A 25,855-nucleotide genomic window follows, 5' to 3' on the forward strand; every position below is an offset into this window, starting at 1 on the left:
TGAATTTTCTCTCTTTTTTTCTTAGTGTAGCTAAGGGTTTGTAGAGCTTATCTTTAAAAACATAAACTCTGGGCTTCCCTGGTGGCGCAGTGGTTGAGAATCTGCCTGCTAATGCAGGGGACACGGGTTCGAGCCCTGGTCTGGGAAGATCCCACATGCCAAGGAGCAACTGGGCCCATGAGCCACAACTACTGAGCCTGCGCATCTGGAGCTTGTGCTCCGCAACAAGAGAGGCCGCGATAGTGAGAGGCCCGCGCACCGCGATGAAGAGTGGCCCCCGCTTGCCGCAACTAGAGAAAGCCCTTGCGCAGAAACGAAGACCCAACACAGCCAAAAATAAATAAATAAATAAATAAATAATAAAAATAAAGGAATTCCTTTAAAAAAAAAGTCTTTAAAAAAAAACATAAACTCTGTTTCACTGATTTTTTCTATTATTTTTCTGTTTTCTATTTCATTTATTTCTGCTCTAATATTTATTTCCTTCCTTCTGCTAATGTTGGGCTTAGTTTGTTCTTCTTTTTCTAGTTCCTTGAAGTGTAAAGTTTGGTTGTTTATTTGAGATCTTTCTTCTTTTTTATGTAGGTATTTATTGCTGTGAACGTCCCTCTTAGTACTGCTTTTGCATCCCCTAAGTTTTTTTGTTTTTTTGTTTTTTTAATTTTATTTATTTATTTATTTATTTATGGCTGTGTTGGGTCTTCGTTTCTGTGCGAGGGCTTTCTCTAGTTGTGGCGAGCGGGGGCCACTCTTCATCGCGGTGCGCGGGACTCTCACTATCGCGGCCTCTCTTGTTGCGGAGCACAGGCTCCAGATGCGCAGGCTCAGTAATTGTGGCTCACGGGCCCAGTTGCTCCGCGGCATGTGGGATCTTCCCAGACCGGGGCTCGAACCCGTGTCCCCTGCATTGGCAGGCAGATTCTCAACCACTGAACCACCAGGGAAGCCCATCCCCTAAGTTTTGGTATGTTATGTTTCATTTGTTTCAAGGTACTTTCCAATTTTCTTTTGATTTCTTTTTTGACAGGATAGTTGCTCAAGAGTTGTTTAATTTCCACATATTTATGAATTTTCCAGTTTCCTTCTGCTGTTGATTTCTAGTTTCATTCCACTGTGGTCAGAAAAAATACTTGGTATGATTTCAATGTTCTTCAATTTGTTAAGACTTTTTGTGACCTAACTTCTGATCTATCCAGAGCAGAAGCTGCCTCTTGCTCCAGAGCTTCTTGCTCCAGACCTCCCCATGGAATCTGGCTGAAGCTAGTCTGCACTGAGACCGCATCCTTGCTTAGCTATTTTCTCCCCCTGCCCTATCCTACCCTCTATCCTGAGAGCCTTCCTTCAGTAAATCACAATGTACCTGATTCTCTTTTTTGGACTCTGCTACTAGGGAACCTGACCTAAGAAGAAAACTGATGATGCAGTAGGTGGAGAACAATAGCAGGAGAATATAAATGAATAAACACCCCAGACATCCTCTACCCAGGTCTTCCCTATCCAAAAAGTCTTCTCATACAATCCAATTCTGTCCTTTTAGAGGAAACAGCCTGATGAGTTAATGAATGTCATTCCTCAGACTTTCTAGCTGGGGACACAGCTAACTGTAATAAAACATGACTCACACCAAAACAGAAAGCTCTGCAATGACCTTAGAGGAGGAAGTTGATTTCCGCCGAACCCTCCCCCCCACCCCAGCTTAAGTGTGTCTCTTCCTTCACTCCCTTCCCCCAACCCCAATATTTTCAAGCACCGAGAAGCAGACACAAGAACCTTCTCTCTAGCTCTGTTTTTTGCTCATCTAATCTTTCCCATACTGTGTCCTGGTTATAATAGTTTCCTGGGACCTTATTCTTTTCTGAATCTCCGGCCCCAAGCAGAGGGCCTGGCCCCAGGAGTACTCTGTAAATAATTACTGAGAAATTTGGGGAAGGTGGGGGAGTGTGGAAAGGGCAAGGGGAGAATACCAGGCGGAAGGAAGGATCCTTCGCTCTGAACCAGATGGAAAGAGGTTCTAGGGAACCAATGCACCCTGAGCCTGGGGTTTGGCTACAAGAGCCCTGTGAAAGCTCCGAGAAGGCGGGTCAGACTTCCCTGTCCGACTCCCAGTCCTTTAGCTGGCTCAGGGCAAAAACAGCCGCCGATAAAGCTGATTGGGGGACACGTGGAGGGGCCGAACGTCGCTTGACTTCGAAGGGACACATCCGCCCGGTGGCCGCGCGGCACGGGCACCGAGGGCAGGAGGCGCGGGCGGGGACTCAGCACTTCCCGCGGGGTCTCGCGTTCGCAGACTTCTCGCCCGGGAGGAAGGCAGTCGTCCGAGAAGCCGGGGTGTCTTCCTGGAACTGCGCACAGGACCGACTGGACGCCCTCAGGAGGGGCGAGGGTGAGTCTGGCAGTCGTCCCGGGGCGCGCGCGGTCCCCGGAGGCGGCGGGGCTGAAGGGCGCAGCCAGATACCTGGGCAGTGAGGGGAGAGCCGCGGTGGGAGGTGGGGGTGACCCACGGTCCCATTTCCTGGAACTCAGGACCGAGTTGGTTTTCTTTCCTCTGCTCTGAGGGTGGAGCCGCCCGCTCATGTCTCCGACTGCTTCCAGCTAAAGAAGGCGCGGCAAAGGGGTGGGCTCCGGGTGGAGGTCGTTGTGGAAGGGCCTCGGGAACCCAGCTCAGAAGAATTGGCCAAGCAGCCCCAGACAGACAACTCCAGACAGTGGGTCATTGACAAGGGAGATGATTCCAGATCTTGATGATTAATGCCCTCTTCCTTTTCTGGAGCCCATTTTAGACACAAGGAGAGTAACCTTATGTAAAATGTCTCATCAGGAAAGGTTGCTTGATGGCATTTTTCGGAGGGGAGGAGGAAATGGCATTAGAGTTCTCAGTGGATTTATATTGTTACCACTGTTTTAAGATTTTTCACTTTTAAAATTAGTGACTTTTACCCCTCATTGTTTTTCTGCAAGTAACATATCCTTACAAGGTTGTTAGCAGTTTTACACATTACAAATAGCACCTCAGTGCACATCCTTAGTATCCATCTATCTGTACACATATGAGCTTTTCCACAGCACAAGTCCCTAGAAATTCACATTGTTGAGTCAAAGTATATATGCATTTATATTCCCTTTCATCCTTTTGGTATCTTTATCCTATACTTAATAAGCCCTAAACAATTTTAGTAATTATAATTTTAATATCTTACAGGTAAGTCCCTTTTTATTACAAAAATCCTTGTTATCCCTACTAATTTCCTCTTTCAAATGAACTTGAGGATCATTTAGTTTCAGTACCAAAACGTCCCATTGAGAGTTTTATTGGAGCTGCATTAAATTGGATTTACCTTTGGAAAGGATTGCCAGGGTTGTCATTTTTAATCTTCCCAGCCAGAAAAATAACAGTTCTTTCCATTTCGTTTTTTGATTTTTTATTGTGGCTGCGCCTCGAGGCATGCGAGATCTTAGTCCCCCAACCAGGGATGGAACCCGTGCTCCCTGCAGTGGAAGCACGGAGTCTTAACCACTTCTCCGCCAGGGAAGTCCCTCTCCATTTCTTGAAGCTTTGTTTTCTGTGGTTTTCCTCATACCACGTTATCACTTTTCTTGCGAAATGTATTGTTTTAAATTGTTGCTTTGATGAGTGGGATATTTTTTCCAATTATCTTTTGATTAGTTGTTTCTGAGATATGGCTTTTTTGATGAGGCTGGCAATAAGATAGATAACTGAAGCTTGGAGCTATGAAGCTGAAATCCTCAAGGTTCCTTGAGCAACATTTTCACATCTGCCTTTGTCTCCGGTGGACCAGAGAAAGGTGTATAGTTCATTGCCCTCAGGAGTCCCAAGAAATGGCCTTGTAGCTATCTGCTTAGCAACTGCGAATAGCTGGGCAGCCTGAGACCCACTGAGTCTTTTTAGGCATGCCCTAATACCTGTTACTTCTCTTGTTAGATCAGTATAACTCTAAGGCAACAACAAAAATATATCAATTAGTTGCTTATTTGGTTTGGCTTCTGCTAGTTTCTTACTCTTGCTTTTAAACCAGATTTGGGCTCCAGACCAGTTACCTTCTTGGAATAGAACTGTTGAGATTAACTTTGTTTAAAAGTACTTTAGAGGGACTTCCCTGGTGGTCCATTGGTTAAGACTCTAACTTTGTTTAAAAGTACTTTAGAGGGACTTCCCTGGCGGTCCATTGGGTAAGACTCCGCACTCCCACTGCGGGGGAACTAAGATCTTGCCTGCCAAAATAAAAGTCCTTTGGCAACCGTTTCCGTGGCCTTGTACTTATTTAAATACAACCTTTCCCTACCTCAGGATCTTCACCTATACAATGCAGATAACCACAGTGAGCTTGTGGTTCCAAAGCACTTAGCCTGTAGTAATCGTCGCTATTATCATCATTCATTACTGAACCCGGTTGCCTTTGGTTGCAAGTACAGCAAACACGATTCAAATGAGCTTAAACAATAAGGAAGATTATTGGTTCATGAAACCTGTAATTGAGGAAATGGGTAGGCTTCAGGGTCAGTTCAAACCACCAGTGGCTCAGTGTGGTCACTGAGGACTCATTCTTTTCTTTCCGTTCTGCCATCTGTAGGTTAGCCTCATTCCACAGCTTTAGAGTCAGGGCTCCATGCTTTCTCACTCATATTCAGAGAGAGGTTGAGAGTTAGAAGCTGACTTCCTGGGCTGTCTTAGGGGAGCCAGGAAGCTCCCCAGCCAAATGTACCCCTCAAAGTAGCCCAGGTGCCCAGTTTTGAACCAATGACTGTGGTAAGCTACTAGGAATTGTCTGATGGCTTAGATCAACGTTTCTCAACCCCTGCACTATTGACATTTTGGGCTGGATCATTCTTTGTTGGCGGGGCGGGGTGGGAGGCATCCTATGCATCGTAGCACCTTGACCTCTACCTGCTAGATGTCAATAACACCCATCCCCTAGTCGTGGCAACCAAAAATGTCTCCAGACGTTGCCAAAAGTCCCAGCAGGGAGTGGGGGGGGCGTGTGCAAGTCACCTTCAGTTTAGAACCACTATCTTAGATACAAGTCTCACCCTTAGAACCAGGGGTGGGGCCAGCTCCCCACAAACTGATTGCTGAATGGAGGAGGAGCAGATAGTCACAGAAAATTTGGGCAGCAGTAGGAAGTAGAGAAATGGATGCTGTGTAGGCAACACAGATGTCTACCTCAACTCCTCTGGGCCTGAAAAATCTTAGTCTTTAGTGCAAATGCCTCTGAGGGGTCAGCACTTACAACATGAAGGCTTATTGATGAATCGGCCAATGGGGAGGCTGGAACAAATTTACAGAGTGCTAAAAACACAGTAGAGAGGGATGGAGGTGAGAACCAGGGAGGCAGGGCTGCTCAAGCACTGGGAAAAGAGACAGAAAAGAAGATTTGAGATTGCAGAAGCCAACTTCTATTACAGTCCTGAATATCCTCAGCCGGCTGTGGCCAAGGTTGTAAACTGAGGCTTCATGGGCAATATCCAGTTGACAAACATATTTTATTTGGCCAACACAGTGTTGGACTGCACAGTTTTTACAACATTTTTTGACTTGGTTGCAATATTTTAAATTGAGAGATTTAACATAAAAATCCAAATTTCTGATTGCTCTTTAAAAACTAGAAGATCTTCCACCACTGAGCCCTTTATCCTTGAAGAGTTGGTGACTTACTAGGTAATCCTTGCCTTCTTTAGAAAGGGCCTGAGCTTTTCAACCCACTATCCTATAGTCACCCCTATACTTTGGCAGGATATATTTGTTAGAATAGGCTAAACTTATTTAATAAATAGACCCCAAAATATAATGGTTCAAATGCAATAGAAATTTAGTCCATGGCAGATATTCCAGGTTTATGAGCAGCTCTCCTCCAAGTGATGATTCCGGGATCCAGGATTCTCCCTTCTTGGGCTCTACCACACCTAGGGCTACATCATCCTGTGCAACCAGCTGACAGTGTGTGAAGGAGACAAACCTGATTCAGCCCAAAGTAACACTTATATTACTCACACCCCATTGGTGAGAACTAGTCACATGGCCACATCAAGCTGCAAGGAAGGCTGGGAGATGTAGTCCTAGCTGGGCCAACACTTCCCAGCTAAAACTGGAAGATTTTGGTGGACAGCAAGCCATCTCTACCTTACATGAAATTGATGGAGAGACCTCTACAGCCATTTAAATCACAGACACCCTTAGCCCAGTAGTAAATACGCAGGAGATTCCTGGGACTTAAACAAATTCCATCTGTTTCTTCCAGATATGGATCAATTGAGGCAGATCATCTCCTTAGGCCAGCTTATCTACAACCAGTGTGAAGAGATGAAATACTGCCAGGAACAGTGCTGGCGTCTAAGGAACCATGTCCATGGCCTGCTGCAGCCTCTGCAAATGCTCCAGGCCCAAGGAGAGAGGAACCTGCCCACCGAGAAAACCAATGCCCTGAAACGTTTCCAGGCTGCCCTAGAGGAAGCTAAGGAGCGGATAGATTAGGTCAGCAATAAATCCAATATCTAGAAGTTTCTAACAGCAGGGCATGACAGAATACTCTTCAGTGGAGTGAACAAGAGGCTGAGAGATGTCTGGGAGGAGTTCTCACTGCTGCTTCAGGTGGATCAACGGATGCATATTTCGAGCATCAGCCCAGGAGCATTCTGGCAACAGGAAGATCAATAGGATGCAGAGGAAGACAGGAAGGTTATCCAAGGACTGAGAAGTGGTAAGGAGTTTTTTTAGATGGGGGGACTCCAAATGGGGGTATATTAGTCTCATTTTGGTTTACCAAAAAATCAGGAAGGCTGAAGAGGTTTTAGCAGGTGTCTATTCGTGTAACTCAGAACTCCGGACATCCCTGGGTACAGACATGGTGGGGGCTGGTGAGATTTGAGTGTGCCACCAGTGGCGGGGTGGGGGTGATACTGATGAGTTGTGTTTCCCTTTCCATTCTCTTTGATGTCATTCCTCCTAGCCTTAGTTTTTCCAGGCCCTTCCATTAATATGTAAATTATCCAGGAAGAAAAATTCACTAATTATCGAAACAAACAGGAATTGAGTACCACGTGCCGGGCACTGTTCTAAGTGCTGGAGATTCAACACAGAGCAAAATACACAAGATCTTTGCCTTCATGGAACATAAAGTCTGCAGATAGAGGACTAAGTAAATCATTTTATCTAAAGGCAATGAAAATCGTACACATGGTAATGAGATGGAAAGTGACAGTGGGTGCAGCGAGAGCGGTCAGGGTGACCTTTGAATGGATACCTTGAATAATGAAAAGGAGCGAGTCATGTGAAGTTGAGGGAGAGGCGCATCCCAGGCCGGGAAGACAGTGAACGCAAAAGCCCTGAGGTGGGAATAAATATGGCATGTGCAAGGAACAGCCAGAAGCCAGGGTGGCTTTAGTGTGGTAGGTGAAGGAGAGGTACCAGATTAAAGTGGGGAAGTAGGCCAGAAGATACAGGAGCAAGGTCATGCTGGTCCTGGTAGGCCTGATAAGAATTTTAGATTTTATTCTGAGTCATTAGAAGTCAGTGAAAGGAGATCCTTAAATGTGGGCCTGTCATGATTTGATTTGTATAAAAAGAAAATCACCCAGGCTGCTATGCGGCAAATGGACATATGTATTAGTCAATTACTGCTGCACTAATGCTGCATAACAAACCATACCAGAACTCAGAGGCTTAAAACAATAGTCATTAATTCTCTTGCTCACAGATCTGTGGATCTGCTGGGGTTCTCCTGATCTCATGTAGGCTTGGCTGGGCTGGCCTTTAGACACCAGGTCCAATTTGGGTCTGTTCCACGTGTCTCATTCTGGAGCCAAGGCTGAAGCAGCAATGAGTACCTGGAGAATGTTCTTTCCGAGGTAGAATGGCAAGAAGGGAAGCTCAACTGTGCCAGCACATTTCAAGACTCTATTTGTATCACATCCGTTAGCATCCAAAGCAAGTCATATGGGCAAGCCCAGCATGAAGGGACAGGGAGGGTGGGGTGCCCACTATGAGGCTGTGGCCGGAGTGTGGATGTATAATACTACTACATGGGGGTGAAGAATTGGGAATAATAATTCAGAAAACCCCAGGGGGCAAGAGTAGAAGTACGGCGACTTCCCTGGTGGTGCAGTGGTTAAGAATCCGCCTGCCAATGCAGGGGACATGGGTTTGATCCCTGGTCTGGGAAGATGCCACATGCCGTGGAGCAACTAAGCCCATGCACCACAACTACTGAGCCTGCGCTCTAGAGCCCACGAGCCACAACTGCTGAGCCCGTGTGCCACAACTACTGAAGCCTGCACGCCTAGGGCCTGTGCTCCGCAACAAGAGATGCCAGCACAATGAGAAGCCCGCGCACCGCAACGAAGAGTAGCCTCCGCTCGCCGCAACTAGAGAAAGCCTGCGTGCAGCAACGAAGGCCCAGCGCAGCCAAAAATAAATTAATTAATTAATTTTTTTTTAAATCAAAAAAAAAAAGGGTGGAAGTATGAGCCCAGTTAGGAGACCACTTTAGAGGCTAGGTAAGAGATGACAGTGGCTTGAATTAGAGTGGCTTGAATTGGACTCGGCAGAGGGCAAGGCTCTAAAGGGATTAAACACGGGCTAGGTTGGACTGGGGGATGACAGTAGAGCCAGGGACCACCAGAAGAGGGAAGAGAGGGAAGGATGGACCCGTGACCTCTTTACACTTTTGCAGATCCTGGTGATATGAATTCCAAATCCTTCCCTCTTATTAGGATTGTGGGTGGAGGGAGAGGAATTAAGGGGACAGTGAAAGACATTTGGATGAACCTTCAGGTAATGGAACTCAGAAGGATAACTGTTCTGCCACCTTGATGTGGAGGGTGGTCCATCCCCAATCAGGTCAGCAGGAGACACTCAAACAGGACAAACCAGATATGGAAGAGACCTGTGGGCAAAATGTGTTCTTTTCTGGATGAGGAAAAGTGAGGCATTTTTAATCCCCCAACCAAGTACCTGCTGCCAAGGAAAAAGAGAGTCAGGAATTGGGTTGGAGTGAGGTTGGGGGCGGTGCAGAGGCTGATCCAGCCAAAGGGCAGGACTGGTCCCTGGCCTTCCTAATCTTCAGAGTTTTCATTGGTCCACTTTCTGGTGGAAGTGGCCCGTTGGTGTCATCAACTTGGAGGAAAGGATTTACTTCCTGCAATTTTGTAAAAACATTTTTATTGGGTAATACATTCATATAGTACAAAATTCAAAAGATACAAAACGGACCCAGCATGAGACATAAATCTGCCACTCTCATCCTTGACAGCAAGGTTCCATTCCAAGACACACGCTCTCTTACCAGTTTCTTTAATAGCCTTCTGGAGATTTAAGTTTATATTTTGTTGTTTGTTGTTATTGTTGTTGTTATTGTATAATCAGTTGCATGCTAAACACACTGTTCTCCTTCTTGCTTTTCTCTTTAAATAACCTTGAATATTCTTCTGTATATATGCCCATAGAGTTGTCTCATATTCCTTGGTAAACATGGACCAGATATATTTAAGCATCTCCTTGTTGATGGGCATTTAAGTTGTGTCCAGTTTTTCACTATTGTAAGTAATCCTGCAGTGAGCATCTTTGTATGTATTTCAGGATATCTTTAGGGAAAATTCCTAGAAGTAGAGTTACTGGGTCTAATTGCTGGGTCAAAGAGTATGGACATTTTAAATTTTGATACAGGTTGGCAGATTACCCTCCACACAGGTTGTAGAAATATCACTCCTACTAACCATGTCTGAGATTGTTGCTATTTTCCTGGTTTGAGCACTGAAGGTCCCATATCCTCAGAACTCCTCAGTCCTGAGAAAACTGGGATGGTTGGCCACCCTATGTAGTGTATGATCAATTTTTTAACATATTTCTGAATATATAAATCAGGATAGGTTAGATTATACTATGGTTCAAAAAAAGAAAAAAAAAACAACTCAGTGTCTTAAAGAAAGAAATGTCTATTTCTCATTCAGGGAAAGTCCAGGAGACTCTCCAAGGTAGCTGTTCTCCTTCCAGGATGTTTCAATATTATGGCACTTTGATGTTGACACAGACTTCCCTGAAATCTCTTTCACTTCAGTTCTTGGCCAAAGCAAGGCACACAGCCATGCCTCGGGGCACTTCCTGTGTGCTTAGAAGTGGAGAGCTGAATATTCGTGAGCAGTAATCATTCCTACTGCAATGAATATGATAGATGAAAAAGGATATCTCGGTGTGCTTTTAATGAGCATTTCTATTTTTGAGTATCTGCTGCTCTTTTTCTTGCAGAAAATGAAACCATAGAAACTTTATTGAGGCACTTGGAAAACAACACAAAGAAAACCATCGAAACCGTGAGGAGCTGTGAGTTATCACGTGCCCTGCTGCTTCTGACTGCCCCAAACTAGAAGTCATTAGTTTGCTAGGAACTCCAGCCCACCCCGCCCCCACCCTTGTCCATTTTCTGGGCTGGATGGCTGGAAGCAGCCCACAGGTTTGGGGACGTGCTCATGGCTGGCCCAGGCTTCTGCCCCTGGAGTAGCGTTTGAAGGGAACTTCTTGACCAGCCAGATATCTTGTAGCACCTGTCCAAGTGCTGACAGCTTCCTTTAGATAGCTTCAAAGCTTCAAGTCATTTGCTGAATTTCCAAGAAGAAATTCAAATCAAATTTAAAATGCTTATCCATTCTACACATCTGTGAGTCTCTGCTTTATGCTGGAGCCAGTGCATAGAGGAAACTAAGATGCAGAGAAAGACCCTGCCTTCCGGGAGCTCCCAGCCGTGGCCTAGAGGAAGGGAGAGAAAAGAGAGACATGTGAGCACATAACAGCAGTGGGGTTACTGAGCTTGAACTATGTATGTACCTATTAGAACTGAAATCACTCGACAAGATGCCAAATGCTCAGGTGCCAAGCTGTGTGGCAGTAGGAGAAGATGAGAGAGATGGGTTGAGACGGGGTTGTAGGCTGGAGACAGGGAGGATCTGAAGAGGAGGGAAAGGAAGTACATGAGACATTTCTATTAACCATCCAGATGTGTCTGTACCAGTCACTCAGAAGCACTGGGACCTCACTTCTGGGATGAGTCAATCAGAAGCTCCAGGCAGGGCCAGCTTTGGTTCATGGTGTAGGGCTTCCCATTCACATGTTGCTAAGATGCCTCTTCCCTTATGACACACGCCCTCCTCAGCTTATTGACTCTTTATTACCTTCTCTCCTAGGGATGAGGTCAGTCCCACAGAAACGCAAGAAGGGGCTCCCAGAAGATCAAGTCAAGGAGATTAAGAAGGAGGAGCTTCCAGAAGCCGATTGGATCCTGCTAAAGGAAAATTAATTCAGCACACTTTATGAAGGAAAACAGCGCAAATCTCCAGTGGCCATAAAAGTATTCAACAAACCCCAGGCCAGAGACATTGGGTAAGTTGTTGTGCAGAGTTCTCTCTGTAACCCCCCAAGTTACTTCCTCTCTATAACTCCACAAGGAGAAAGGCATATTGTCTCCGTATTTAGATATAGGGGAACCCAGACCCCAAAGGGTTAAATGACTTGCTCTCCGCTACTAAGGAGCAGAGTCTAGACTTAAAGACATGTCTTCCAACGTCAATTCTGGAAACTTCTCTTATTTTTTCATGTATTTAGATATTTTTAAAGATGTATTCCTGGGAATTCCCTGGCAGTCCGGTGGTTAGGACTTGGCGCTTTCACTGCCGTGGGCCCACGTTCAATCCCTGGTCAAGGAACTAATAAGATCCCGAAAGCTGCAAGGTGCGGCCGGGAAGAAAAAAAAAAGATGTATTTCCTTTTATTCCTGTTTCTTAGTTTCCCATCCCTTCCACAGACAATAAAGTGTTTTGTTTGTATGTGTTCTGGCAAAATGTATGCTGTCATGATATGTGTGTACATTTTATTTATTTATTTTAATTTTATTTATTTATTTATTTATTTATTTATGGCTGTGTTGGTTCTTCGTTTCTGTGCGAGGGCTTTCTCTAGTTGCGGCAAGTGGGGGCCACTCTTCATCGCGGTGCACGGGCCTCTCACTATTGCGGCCTCTCTTGTTGCGGAGCACAGGCTCCAGACGCGCAGGCTCAGCAATTGTGGCTTGCGGGCCTAGTCGCTCCGCGGCATGTGGGATCTTCCCAGACCAGGGCTCGAACCCGTGTCCCCTGCATTGGCAGGCAGATTCTCAACCACTGCGCCACCAGGGAAGCCCTGTGTGTGCATTTTAAATTTTCACAAACGGTAGTGTTATATGTCTGCTGCCTACTTTTCTTACCATTCTCACTCAGCATCATGTACTGTACTTGTAGTCCTTTCCTCCTGACTGCTGTCCATGGTGGAGATCCACATTTTGCCTTTTTTTCCAGTGATGGAAAACAACCTGTTTCTAACTTTCCCGCGTCAAAAATAATGCTGCCTTAAGTATCCCCTTATGGCCCTGTATGGGAATTTCTTTGGGCTGTATTGCCAGGAGAGGAATTGATTGATCATAGGGTATGCGTATATTAAATTGACTAAGAATTACCAGATGACTCTTCAGAACAGGTTGTATACACCTGTACTCACCCCTGGGAGATGCTGACGATCCCTCACACCCCACACATACACAGATGGTCACTACACTGAGTGTTCTCTGAAGGACCTCCCAATCCTGAAATACTAATTTCCCCTTTTATTCTCATAGAACAATGAGGCATACTTTCAATAATGAAATCAGAACCATGAAGAAATTTGATTCCCCCAACATCCTGCGTATGTTTGGGATTTGCACTGATGAAACAGGTAAGGCTGCTTCTAGGACTGGGTATGCTTTTGGTGGTCTGTCATATGTCTTCTGTGTTTTACTGCATTGCATTTTTAAAGAACAGCTCAAAGGGTGGCATCTACACAGTGCTTTTTTATCAACGTTAATTTTTTCACATCCCAGGATGCAGGTTCCCATCTCCTTTCAGGAGAAGAGGGCTTGAAGTTGGCTTCAGCCCCAGGGCTGGTTTGCACTAATGCGACCATATCTCCTCCTGCTGGTTCACTGGGAACCAAGGAAATGCTTGTTCAGATGCTGACCTGGATGATGCATGTGTTTTGTTGCAAGAAAACGTTATAAAGCTGACTGACCCAAACAAGGAATCTAACGTTGATCATTAGTGCAGAGTGAATCTAAAAGCTAGATTAACCTACGCCTTTACCTAGAACCTCACTCCTCAGGTTCATTTTAACTTTAATTTTTTCAGTGTGGCTGCATTTTCCCTCACAGCATGGCCTCTCCTGCTGGTTATGTTTTGCTGCTCTTGCCTACAGAGAGGACAGAGCAACTCCCATCTTATCCTCTCTGGAAGTTTCTCCACAGCTTCAGGCGACCTGACTTTGGAACATAGAATCCCAGTCTAAAGGAGAACTTCCAGTGATGTTTACCCTCCTGGGTGACGGCCAAGGTGACTGACTCACTCTGTGTGTGTCAGTTCTTGCATCTCAGGCCCGTGCCCTTGACTTCCTGTCTGAGCTCCCCTCACCAGCCCCTGCAGTCTGTGCCTCATTTCTTCCTTCCATACATATTTACTCAGCTCCCCGTGAGCACTGTATGCCCTCCTGGGATATATGGTTGAGTCTGGGAGACATTACTCAAATAACTAAGGGAAATGTAGAATTCCGACATGCCAGACGCCACAAAGAATACCCACAAAGACTCGGTGGGTATTGGACCCATTCAGGGAGTCAAACTGTGTGAGATGGAGATGGAGAAACATAGCAGAGGTGAGTCTGTCTCTGTAGAGAGATGGTGGAGTGGGCTGCAGAGAGTAGGCCCTCTGAGTGGGGCTGGGTCTTCATAGTGTTTGGCTCCTTTCCATCAGTGACCCCACCTCAGTTATCCATCGTCATGGAGTACTGTGAGCTCGGGACCCTGAGGGAACTGCTGGATCAGGAAAAGGACCTCACCCTTGCCAAGTGCATCATCCTGGTCCTGGGGGCAGCCAGAGGCTTATACAGGTACCAGATGGGGGAGAGGGCACCGAGAAGAACGGAATGAGTCTGTCTTCCTTACTGATAGTCCCAGAGATAAGGAGAGAAGAGGCCAGAAGCCCCAGGTAGCCTTCCCTTCCATAAGTTGTTTTACTACTTAACTCTGATTGTAACACCTGAGACAGAAGGGGGAAATGTGGCTTAATCCAGTGAGCACCAGCTCGCAGAACTGAGGGTTGAATTTAACGTCCAGGCTGCTGTTGTGGAATTGGACAGGCCTTAGTCTTAAGGTTACCAGATTTAACAAATAAAAATACAAGATGTCCAGTTAAATTTGAATTTCAGATAAGCAGTGAACAATTTTTTAGTATAAATATATCCCAAATATTACATGACACATACTTTTACTAAAATTTCAGATATACAGAATTTCATATAAACCATAATACTTTCTTAGTACTTTTTTTAAAAAAATGTATTGATTTTCCAAAATAAAAAATGAGCTGGGTGTCCTGTGTTTTATCTGGAAGCTCACACATAGTCTATGGTTCCTTTAGCCCAAGGGCCCCCAAAGGTCAGTCACTCACAGACCACTTACATGGTTATTACCGTATTCACAATAATGCTAGTATTATTTACTTAATATTTTCCTTTTAATCAGCTCAGTTTTTAAAAACCTAAATACGTTTTTTTAAAAAAAAGGACACTTTCTATTACTACCATAAATTGAAGACGAGAATCACTTATCACAAATAGGTGACCACAAATAAAGCCAAAACAATGTTATTAAATTCTGGCTGCATGATGCCTCCTGCCCAAAGGTCTGCAATTCAGACCCGGCATTCTCTTTGTGCAGAGGAGATGTCAGCAGATTTAGGGAGGTATTAAAGACATCCAACACCAAACTGAGACTTTCTTCTTGACGTAATCGGAAAGACTGAAATTAAAAGAAGAAGAATTTTCTCACTATGTCATCTTGCATACCACTTATCCATACTTTTGGAAACACTGCCTTAGCTCTTTCTTGGAAATCACAAAGTTTATTCCTTCTCGACTCCCTACACTAGTGGGTTTTATGAGAAGTAATTTTGGACTGCAGGAGACACTGTTAGTGCCTACCCAGGTGGCCTCTGATCCTTTTTACCTGCTCTGCACACTCATCCCCTCCTCAGCATACTTTGCTGCTAAGAGCTCATGGCCACCATCTGCAGAGGAATATCCATGGGCGCCGGAGCCCCTTGGCCCTGAGAGCTGAAGGTGCCCGGGAGCTTTATAGCCACCTGTCCCTCTCCCCCCACCCCACCCAGTCCACAGTCATTGAACAACAGGTGTGAGTACAAAAGTCCAGCTCCTTTGCTTCGTGCAGAACAAACCCTGAGGGGTAGTTATCCTCTAGAGGTCCCCGTGGGGTCAGTCTGAGCCTGGAACTTCACCTGAAGCCATACCCTTGCTTGATTTCTTCTCCTTCTCTGTCCTGCTTCCTCTACTCCCTCACCTGGTTTCTCCTGGGAATACCTTCTCTTAATCAATCACTTGTACCCAAATCCGTGGCTCATGATCTGCTTCTGGGAGAACCCAACCTAAGGCCAACTCTGTGATAACACCCCAAACTGGGAGGCAGGGGCTCCATTAATCCAAAACACTTAGCACTTACTAAGTTGGTGGGAACCCCAGCTTCACATTCTGTTTCAACCAGAAGGGTCCTAGGTATGGTCCAACCATCCAGCCATGCCTCTGAGCCCTTTGCTTTGCTCAGTGCTTCCCAGGCAGAGCACCACAGAGGCGTACAGCTCACAATTGTCAAATCTCACCTCTGCATCCTGGTTTTCCCACCTACCCGTGGATAGCAAAGTCTGTGCAAAGGTCACTAATGTTCCCTGTGTTTGGTCGTGTCAGGCTGCACCATTCGGAAACACCTGCAGAACTCCACAGAAACATCAGCAGCACGAGCTTCCTGGTAACTAAAGACTGCAATGTGAAGGTGAGTATGGCCTTCCAGGGGCCCTTTGGGTTCGACCTGTGTGACTGTTTGGTGCTGGGAGAGTGACGCACGTTTCCCAGAGGCCTGTGCCTGCTCGTTTCTCTGCCTTCACCTTAGAACTGAGTTCAACTCTTCCCCTGCCTGGACAGCTTCCCGTGTGCCCACCACAGGACAGACTCAGTCCTGCCTGCTCTTCTGATGCCCGTCGTCCACCACTGCGCAGGCACTCAGCAGGGATGGGCTAAGAGCCATTTCCCCTTAGATGCCTGGACACCACTTCTGTGTCCCTGCAACACCCATGAGGGGATCTTCTTAAGCCCAGGTAGGCATTCAGACTCACAGGCCAGCCGTAGCCCACACTTGGCACCTGGAGGCAATTAGAAGGGTATCACACAACACAGCTTGCCAGCAGGGCAGCGTCAAATCCTTCTCTCCAGCCGGAGACGCCACACCTGTCCCCACAATCCTCCAGGAGGTATTCTCCTCATCCTCATCCCAGGTGCGACAGAAAGAGGCTCCCCTCGGGTGGGTGCGGGGCCATCCAGGTTTAGAAGCCTCACAACTCACAGGAGTCAATATTCTTTCTTTTTTTTAGATTTATTTATTATTTACTTATTTATTTTCTTTACTTTTTTGGGTGCGTCGGGTCTTAGTTGCGGCACACGGGATCTTCGTTGAGGCATGCGGGATCTTTTGCTGTGGCACGCGGGCTCTTCCTTGTGGCGCATAGGCTTCTCTCTAGTTGCGGTGTGTGGGCTCTCTAGTTGTGGCACATGGGCTCTCTAGTTGAGGTGCAAAGGCTCAGTAGTTGTGGTGTGCCAGCTTAGTTACCCCACGGCATGTGGGATCTTAGTTCCCCGACCAGGGATTGAACCCACGTCCCCTGCATTGGAAGGCGGATTCTTTACCACTGGACCACCAGGGAAGTCCCCCTATAGCTCTTTATAGCCCGCATCCCCCCGACCTCTTGTCCATAAACGACTTACTAATCACCCATCATTTTTTAATCAGCAGCAATATTACTTAGGAGCATAGGTAACAGTCAGCTTTCGTCAGTTTCCCGGGGGAGTAGAGCTAAAAAGTTCACTGAAATTCAGATTCTCCTATGGAAGAGAAAAGGGTTCTGTTAACTCGATGTCCACAGTTCCCAAATGCTAAAAGAATATCTTCTCTGTCATCCACAGATAGCTTTCTCTGAATAACAGAAGACGGGTCTTTTCTGCCTTTCAGATGTCTTTCCCCGTAGCTGGTGTAATATAAGTGTTCGCAAAGCATGGTCCTTCTCACACCTGACTGTAACATGTGCTGTTCGGCCTTTCGCCCCTGGTGGCTAGCGTGGAGCCAGATGTCAGAGGATGTCAGTGCTCACTGAACATGTCAGTGAAAGGGGGAGGAGCCACCTAAGTGTCTAATCCTTTTCCTGACCTTGCCCCTAGTTTTGGATCCCTGGCTGCGTTTAGGGCTGGCAGCCCTCTGCACATGGATGGTGCTGACGACAGATGGGCGTGGACCAAGGAGAACGCACACTCCCATGACTTGTGCTGTGGCTTCTTTAAGAGCATGACATTGACCGTGCAGGGTCAGTGGGGTAACAGGCTGCCTATAGGTTCAGATACAACAGAGAGGATACCCCTGTGTTGGTTTTTTGTGTGTTTTTTTTTTGTCTGCTTCCGAGAGAAAATGAGCCATCGGTGACTCCAGGCACCCCTGTCCACACTCAGTCAGTGGAGCTGAGTCGTCAACTGAGAAAGCCCTGTATCTAACATAGTAACACTAGAACAACAACATACCAAGTCTTACAGGTGCTTTATAACCATCACCTCAAGTAATCCTCTTGCCCCATTTTATAGAGAAGAAACCTCTTTGTGTTCCTCTTGGTCGTTACACCATAATAAATTGAACCCAGGATGCCAGCCAGGAGAGTAGCCACAGAGCCAGAAGACACCACTGGAAATACATCCCAAAGGAAAAAGACCATCCCCTGAAAATCAGGTGTAGCACCAACCCATTCCCTCTATCCCCCACCCGAGATGGTGCTGTTTCTTTCTGTCTCTGAGTCATTCTCTATCTAGCTTGCAGGATTTGAGTTGAGCAAAACACAGACTTCCATCAGCTGACCAACTAAAGGAAAAGAAGCAGAGAGAGTCAATTCTGCCACATACATCTCACCTCAGAGACTGGAAAATGTGTATAATAAATATGACATAAAAGCTGAAATATACAGGTATGTTTATGTTCTCGTGCAGATTCTAACTCAGATGAACGGGACAAGAAAGTCCAAGTCAAATGCCATTAGGGAGGAGCATCTTAACTCTGTTGAATGGAATTGGGTGGTAATCAGAAAATTCACTGTGAGGAGTTCCCTGGTGGTCCAGTGGTTAGGACTCTGCGCTTTCACTGCCGTGGCCTGGGTTCAATCCCTGATTGGGGAACTGAGATCCCACAAGCTGCTCAGCACGGCCAAAAAGAAAAAAAGAAAATCCACTATGTTTTCTGGAAATGGCTAGAGGGGCATGGGAAAAGGGAAACTTGTTACAGTTGTTCAGTTTCTTGGTTCTCTTTTAGCTTTGGAATCGTCCTCTGGGAAATCGCCACTGGGAAAAGCCCATTTGAAGGTAACCAGTGTGAAAGTTGGCTCAGATGGTGCTGGGATTGGGTCGCCTTCCAAGAGACTACAGATTCCCATCAGTGCTGTCCTGGGCGCTTTGTTCTTCAATGTGGTCATTGCCTACGCTTGTCATTGGGGTCATTGGAAGCTCCTGTTCCTTCAGTTCTCAAAGTCCCTAGTTCCATTGCCAGCCATCAGCATCCAGAGAGATGTGTGTGTGCCAGAGCAATTTTTAAGCCTCCCATCCTATCATTTCCATGCCAGGCTGTGATTCCAAGAAGATCTACCAGCTGGTGGCTGTGGACCGGCAACAGGAGCCGGTGGATAAAGATTGCCCTTCACAGTTGCAGGAGATCATTGATGATTGCTGTGCATATGAGCCCTCCAGGAGGCCCTGTGTTAAAGGTAGGGCTTTTTCTGGTCTAAAGAGCATAGGCCACATGTGTTACTTAACATTTGTGAAAGATTTTCCTTATGTATCACAACCAGGGGTTGTTTTGCCCTTCGGGGGACATTTGACAATGTCTAAAGACATTTTTGGCTGTCACAACTCAGGGGAGGTGGGGTGGGGTGGACATGCCACTGGCATCTAGTGGATAGAAGCTTCTCAACATCCTACAAGGCACAGGACAGCCCCCTACAACAAAGATTATCCAGCCCAGATATCAATAGCACAGGAGTTCAGAAACCCAGCCCTAAGGGCATTGTTTAGTCTAAAGTGGGTTGCGAAGGCAGATTACTCCAGCCTATATTCTTTCTCTCCCTTCCTTCTCTTTTATCAACATCCTGGGGATAATTTCCTCTACTCAGACTTTTATTTCACCATGTTATCAGCTGCTCCTCCATTTCTTTACACCATCTCCCTCCCTGGGAATGTCTCCCTCTCCCACTCTAGATCCAAATTTCTCAGACTTTCCACAAAGCTCCAGACACAAGAGAACATGATTCACAGGCAGTATCCCCGGATTGGGGAAGTGTTTCCACTGAAGTTGCTACAGAGGTCAAAGATACAAAATAATATTTTTCTTATCTTTATTGTGATACGTATCACAGTACAGCAGTGTATAAAATATATATGTGCAATTATTTTTAAGTCAGAGGAAAAGAACATCACATATCCACCCCTGGTTAAAGACTAGAACATTGCCACCAACTCAGAAACCACCTGTGAGTCCCTTGCTTTCACATTCCTGTCCCTTCCTCCTGGAGTAGCCACTGTCCTAACATTTTGGTAAAAATTTGTCTATAGTTTTACAACCTAGGTACACTATATTATTTGGCTTCTCATGTATGAGGACTTTTTGTGAATGATGTCATGCTGTATTCTACCATAACTTGCTTCATTTGGTCAATTAGTATGAGCAAATGATTTGAAATTCATCCATGCTAATGTGATGGTTTCAACTCATGCGTTTTCACTGCTGTACAGTAGGCCACTAGATCACCATGCACCTTACTTACCCCTTCCACTATCGATGGATATTTTAGTTGTCCTTAGGAACCACTCCCTTAAACATTCTTGCACACGTTTCCTGAGAAACACATGTGAGAGTTATCTTGAGTTAGAGACCTGGGGGTGGAGTGCATTGTTAATTGAAGATGCAATGCCTTGAGAGAGGAACTAAAGAGACAGATGTCCAGGCTTTGGAGGTAGTCCCCCAAGGACAGAGCCACTAATTACAGAAGTGTCTGGCATGAGGACTGTCCTTCAAGGCCTTCTCATTTGTGGTCCATCGGGAATCATGCTAACAGTCATGTTAGCAGGTATCTCATCCCTCCCCCTCCTTCACCCCCATCCTTACCTTTTGGGGTGAAAAATCAAAACCCTGGCCTAGCTTCTATCTGAAACTTTCTCTCTGCCACCACAGCGTAGAAGAGCAGATTCAATGGTGCCTCCTGAAGAATTAGCCTTCAGGGTGGATGAGACGCTGACAGTATTTTCTATAGTACCCTCCTCTCCTTCAAATTCTCCTTTGTCTTCTTCCTCCTCTTTCCAGGGTCCTTAAACCCAGGGTCCTCCAGGTATTAGAGAATCTAATACCTGAGACTACTTCACACTAAGATGTGAGCTTACCCCTTCCACGAGCTAGTTGTATTTTGAAAGTTGACAGAGTAAGAGGGATCATCATATCACAAAGGCATGAATGCCGGTGGTGGCTTAGTTTCCAGCCAGACCAAGGGGAATGCAGTTTCTACGGTATTGTGAACTTTGGAAATGTCTGTGTTTCTAATGTGGCTCTCAGTTCCTGCCCTTATCTAACTTTCTGTTCATTCATTCACAGAAATCTTAGAGAGACTGTCTACTTTTTGTTAAGCCAAGTATTGAAACTGAAACTGAGTCCCTGAACAAGGCGCTGGAAGAGCACAAGCTGGGCATCTTTCTCCCTCATATCCTTCAGCATGGAGTTATTTGTGGGTGCAGGAAGGCAGCACTTGTCTGTTACAAATAGAAAACAACTCCAGTAATACAGAGCCCATCCCACTCCAAATGATATTGTCAAAAATACACCTCTGATGGTAACTCTGATAGATGTTTTACAAAAATATATCTCTCTCTGGATCCACACCTCTTGGCAATTCTTGATTTTTTTTAACCTAGAACATTTTTTAAGTAAAAAAAAAAAAAAAAGGTAAAGAATAAACATGAACAAGTTGAACATTGAAAATGAGTCTTTTCTAGAGCTTATCATCAGGTACTACTATTTTCATCTTTAAAATCTTTTGTTCTCTTTGCTGTAGGAGCTACAGTGAACATGCTCCCTTATAGATTAATTATACACTCTCTAGCAGACCCACAAGCAGAGGTAGATTTACTGTGAAACTAATAAAGCTTAATCTTCAGGGCCCCTCACTCACACAAGACATCTTCCAAAGTCTGGTACCTAATTTTTTCCTCACCATTTATAAATATAAATATTTTCAAATACACCGAAAAGTCAGTAGAATTATACTCTGACCATCTGTATAGTCACCACCTAGATTCTATACCTAACAATTCACTATATTTTATCACATGCGTATCAGTCGTCCCCTTCCTCTTCCCATCCATTGATCCATCCTTATTTTTTATGCATTTAGAAGAAAATTTCAGACATCAGCACACTTCATTCCTAAACACTTCAGCATTTATATCATTAACTGCAGTTCAATATTTGTTTACAGGGGTTTTTTTTGGCGGGGGGGAGGTAAACTTTCCATGTTGTGAGATGCACAAATCCTAAATATACCATTTGATGAGTCTGACAAATTCATACACATGATTAATCCAAACCCCATCAAGATGATGAACAGTACCATCATGCCAAAAAGTTCTGTTATGCCCACACAATCAATCCTTCTCCTCACTCTTGCCCCACAATTCTGATTCCAACAGCATTTTTGAGGTATAATTGTCACACAGTAAACTACACATATTTAACATGTGCAATTTGATGTTTTGACATGTATGCACCACTACAATCAAGATAATGAATATGTCCATCGACTCCCAAAGCTTCTTCATGCTCCTTTGTAATCACTCCCTTCCATGCCACCCCCTCCCCATTTCCCTAGGCAACCACTGATCTGCTTTCTGTCACTATAGATTAGTTTGCATTTTAAAGTTTTATATAAATGAAATCATATGGTGTATAATAAGTTTGCCTTCTTTCACTCAGTATAATTATTTTGAGATTGACCCATGTAATTGCATGTATCGATATTTTATTCCTGTTTTACTGTTGAAAACTATTGCAATGTATGTGTGTAACCGTTTATTTATCCATTGGCCTGTTGATGAACATTTGAGTTGTTTGTAATTTTTGGCTATTACAAATAAGGCTGCTATGGATTTTCATGTACAAGTCTGTTTGAATATATGATTTTATTTCTCTTGGGTAAATACCTAGAAGTGAACAGCTAGATCATATGGTAGATGTACGTTTAACTTTTTAAAATCTTTTGCCCATAGTTGTGTTGTTGTTTTGTTTTACTAATTATTGAGTTTTGAGGGTTCTCTATATACTGTATTCTGGATACAAGCCTTTTATCAGATAAATGATTTGCAAATATTTTCTTCTTTTTTTTGGCGGGGGGGTGGGGCACACCGCAAGGCATGCGGGATCTTAGCTCCCCAACCAGGGGTCGAACCCGTGACCCCTGCAGTGGAAGCACGGAGTCTTAACCACTGGACCGCCAGGGAAGTCCTGCAAATATTTTCTACCAGGATTCAGTTCACCTTAACAGCGTCTTTTGAAGAGCATACATTTTTAATTTTGAAGTCCAACTTGTCAGTTTTTGTTTTTATGAATCATGCTTTTGGGGGTTATTTAATAAATCTTTGCCTAACCCAAGGTCATGAAGATTTTCTCCTGCTTTCTTCTACACATTTATAGTTTTAGAATTTACGCTTAAGTCTGTGACCTCTTTTGAGTTAATAAGGTGTGGATTATTATGTCTTCAAATATTTTTTCTTCCCTATTCTCTCTCCTTTCCTTCTTTGATTCCAATTACATAAATGTTAGACTTTTAGATGTTGTCACACAGATCCCTGAAGGTCTGTTCTTTCTTTTTCTTTTTTCTTCTCTGTTCTTCAGACTGAGTAATTTCTGTTGCTGTATCTTCAGTTTAATCGACTCTTCTTTCTCTCCAACTTTGCATTAAGCTCATCCAGTGAATTTTTAAATTGAGATATTGTATTTTTAAGTTCTGGAATTTCCATTTGCTCCTATTTTTTATAATTTCTATTTCTCTGCTGAGATTTCTTTCATGTTCCTTCATTATAAGCATGTTTTCTTTTACATCCTTGACAGTGGTTACAATAGCTGCTTTAAAACCCCTGTCTGCTAAATCCAACATTTAGGTCATTTTGGGGTTAGTCCCCACTGATTGACTTTTCTCTTGATTATAGATTATCCTCACGTTTTTTCATACCTCCAGTAATTTGGGATATTTCTTGGACATTTTTATTGATAGTTGTAGAGAGTATAGATTCTGTCATAGTTCTTCAGAGAGTATTTTTTTTAACAGGCAATTAATTTGGCTGGACTTAAATTCCAAACTATGTCTCCCCTTTACTTGGTTATATCTGAAATCTCTGTTCAGTATTTTAGGCTTAGCCGCTGCTTGAAGTCGCTCCACACATGCCTAACTCAGAGGTAAGATAGAGATTTGGGTAGAGATTATATACAGAATTGGGGCTTCTCCTCTCTGGTTTTCTCCTTTCCTAGATTTTCTCTCTCACTTTCTAACTACTATGGTCACTCCAAACTTTGTCCTCTGATTTTCAACCAAATTAGACTGAGAGTTTCTCTCCAAGTTTTAGCCACTGCAAATGGTGCCAATGGGGTCCTACCCTCAAGCTAAAAGCCATAAAAAAAAAAATGGGAGGCTCACCTAGTGCCATCTCTTTCTTCCATATAGACCCCTCTAGTTTCTGCCTGCCTTTAGCTGCTTTCCAGTGCCTTCAGGTAGCTGTTTTTTTTAAAAATATTTTGTCCGGGGACTTCCCTGGCAGTCCGGTGGTTAAGACTCCACACTTCCACTGCAGCGGGTGCAGGTTCAATCCCAAGTCAGGGAACTAAGATCCTGCATGCCACACGGCATGGCCAAAAGAAAAAAAAGAAAAAAAAATTTGTCAAGAGCTTTTAGTTATTGTCTGTTAAAGGATTTGCTTAACAGGAGATAGCTGGCCTTTACTGGAAGTAATTTTATATTTTTAATTTTGTATACTTTAAGAGGTTCCTCCACATTGTATAAGCTTCAGGCCCATGAAACCTGCATCTACTCCTGCCTACAAGGCTACTTCCTGGGATCTCATGCTGTGTTAGGAGAATGGTGGTGACATTGAGAATAAATTCCCAGTACATATCAATAGTAACCTGTCCACATATCAATTCCCATAGCATTCCAAAAAGCTGATGCAGAGGGACTTCAGACCAGCATGGTTCTGTCTGTTAATATCTGGCAGAGGAGATCATTTTTCCCCCCATCCTGCTTTGAACTTCTGCAGCATTTTGTGGTCTTCTAGATTTGCTGCACTTCAAACAGGGACAACTCTTCATTTTGGTCCAGCTATCTCATTTTGTCATGCAAAATATTAGGTCCAAAAACGGGCAGCACCTCATGTAAAATATTAGTGATAATTGGGGGAGTAGAGGCAGACCCAGGTGTCCTGAAGCCCTATCTAGTCACATTATTTGGAGCACTACCATGCCCATCACAGCACTTACCTTACTCTATTTTTTATTATGGTCAATTATAGACTATACACCATTTCTCAAAGTTTTCCTCTGAGGTTTTCAGGTCTCAGCTCTAATATCAGCACCTCAGAGAGTCCTTTCTTGAACCTTCAATTGAAAGAAGTTCTCCTAAGCACTTTCCATTCATGTCCCTCTGTTTTACTGCTTATATGATATTTACTATATGAAATTACCTACTTTATTCTTGTTTATTGGTTTATACCCCACTTAGTAGAATGTAAGTTCCATTAGGTCAAGAGTCCTCTCTGTCTTATATACCATATCCATACCATATAGACCAGAGCCAGGATTTAAGTAGTTGTTGAAGAAAGTATCAATATTTGTTGACCGAATGAACTAGAAAATGAATGAATGAAGGTACTGCTAATGGTAGAGGGAAATTCATGGCTTTCCCCAGATCCTGGGGATGAGGCTTACCACAAGTGTAAACTTTCTTTGGCATATTTTAGCCTTGACAGTTATTTCAAATTTTTCATTTAAATTATACGTTCAGGGGCTTCCCTGGTGGCGCAGTGGTTGAGAATCTGCCTGCCAATGCAGGGGACACGGGTTCGAGCCCTGGTCTGGGAAGATCCCACATGCCGCGGAGTGACTAAGCCCGTGAGCCACAACTACTGAGCCTGCGCGTCTGGAGCCTGTGCTCCGCAACGGGAGAGGCTGCGACAATGAGAGGCCCGCGCACCGCGATGAAGAGTGGCCCCACGCTCGCCACAACTGGAGAAAGCCCTCGCAAAAAAAAAAAACGAAGACCCAACACAGGCAAAAATAAATAAATAAATAAATAAATTTAAATTATACGTTCAGGTCCATAAAAGTAGTTACTATCATGTAGTTTAGGGGAACCCATTAGTTATGTCTTTTGGTGGAGGAAAAATAAAAGACATCCATCTAAACAACTCTTCTATGAAGTGGCGCTTAGTGCATTTTTTTTTTCAGTCTTTTTACAAATGAGCCAACGGGAGGTTGGTGTTTCAGTAATCACCCATAAAGTTGTAAATGGGAATTTCACCCTTAAAATGAAATACAGCCAATACCTTTCTCCTCTAACTATATAAAACTTTTGGAAGTTGGAGACAAGACTATAACCTTCTGGCTTGTGTGTT

At 44.4% G+C, this 25,855-nt stretch overlaps 1 protein-coding gene across 1 annotated transcript; it reads left to right on the forward strand.

The window, feature by feature from the left end:
- Positions 1-1,709: 1,709 nt before the first annotated feature.
- MLKL (mixed lineage kinase domain like pseudokinase) lies at positions 1,710-23,987 on the forward strand. Its single transcript, XM_082370220.1, is given in 16 exon segments — positions 1,710-2,383; positions 6,255-6,484; positions 6,488-6,508; positions 6,512-6,667; positions 6,671-6,713; positions 10,256-10,330; positions 11,188-11,297; positions 11,301-11,383; positions 12,651-12,748; positions 13,816-13,951; positions 15,821-15,905; positions 17,978-18,019; positions 18,023-18,129; positions 18,471-18,520; positions 18,778-18,918; positions 20,796-23,987. Coding segments are annotated over 16 exon segments (1,794 nt in total). The 5' UTR covers positions 1,710-1,998; the 3' UTR covers positions 20,828-23,987.
- Positions 23,988-25,855: the final 1,868 nt, after the last annotated feature.

Source organism: Balaenoptera borealis, assembly GCF_965194805.1.
Source record: "Balaenoptera borealis genome assembly, chromosome: 19".
NCBI lineage: Eukaryota > Metazoa > Chordata > Mammalia > Artiodactyla > Balaenopteridae > Balaenoptera > Balaenoptera borealis.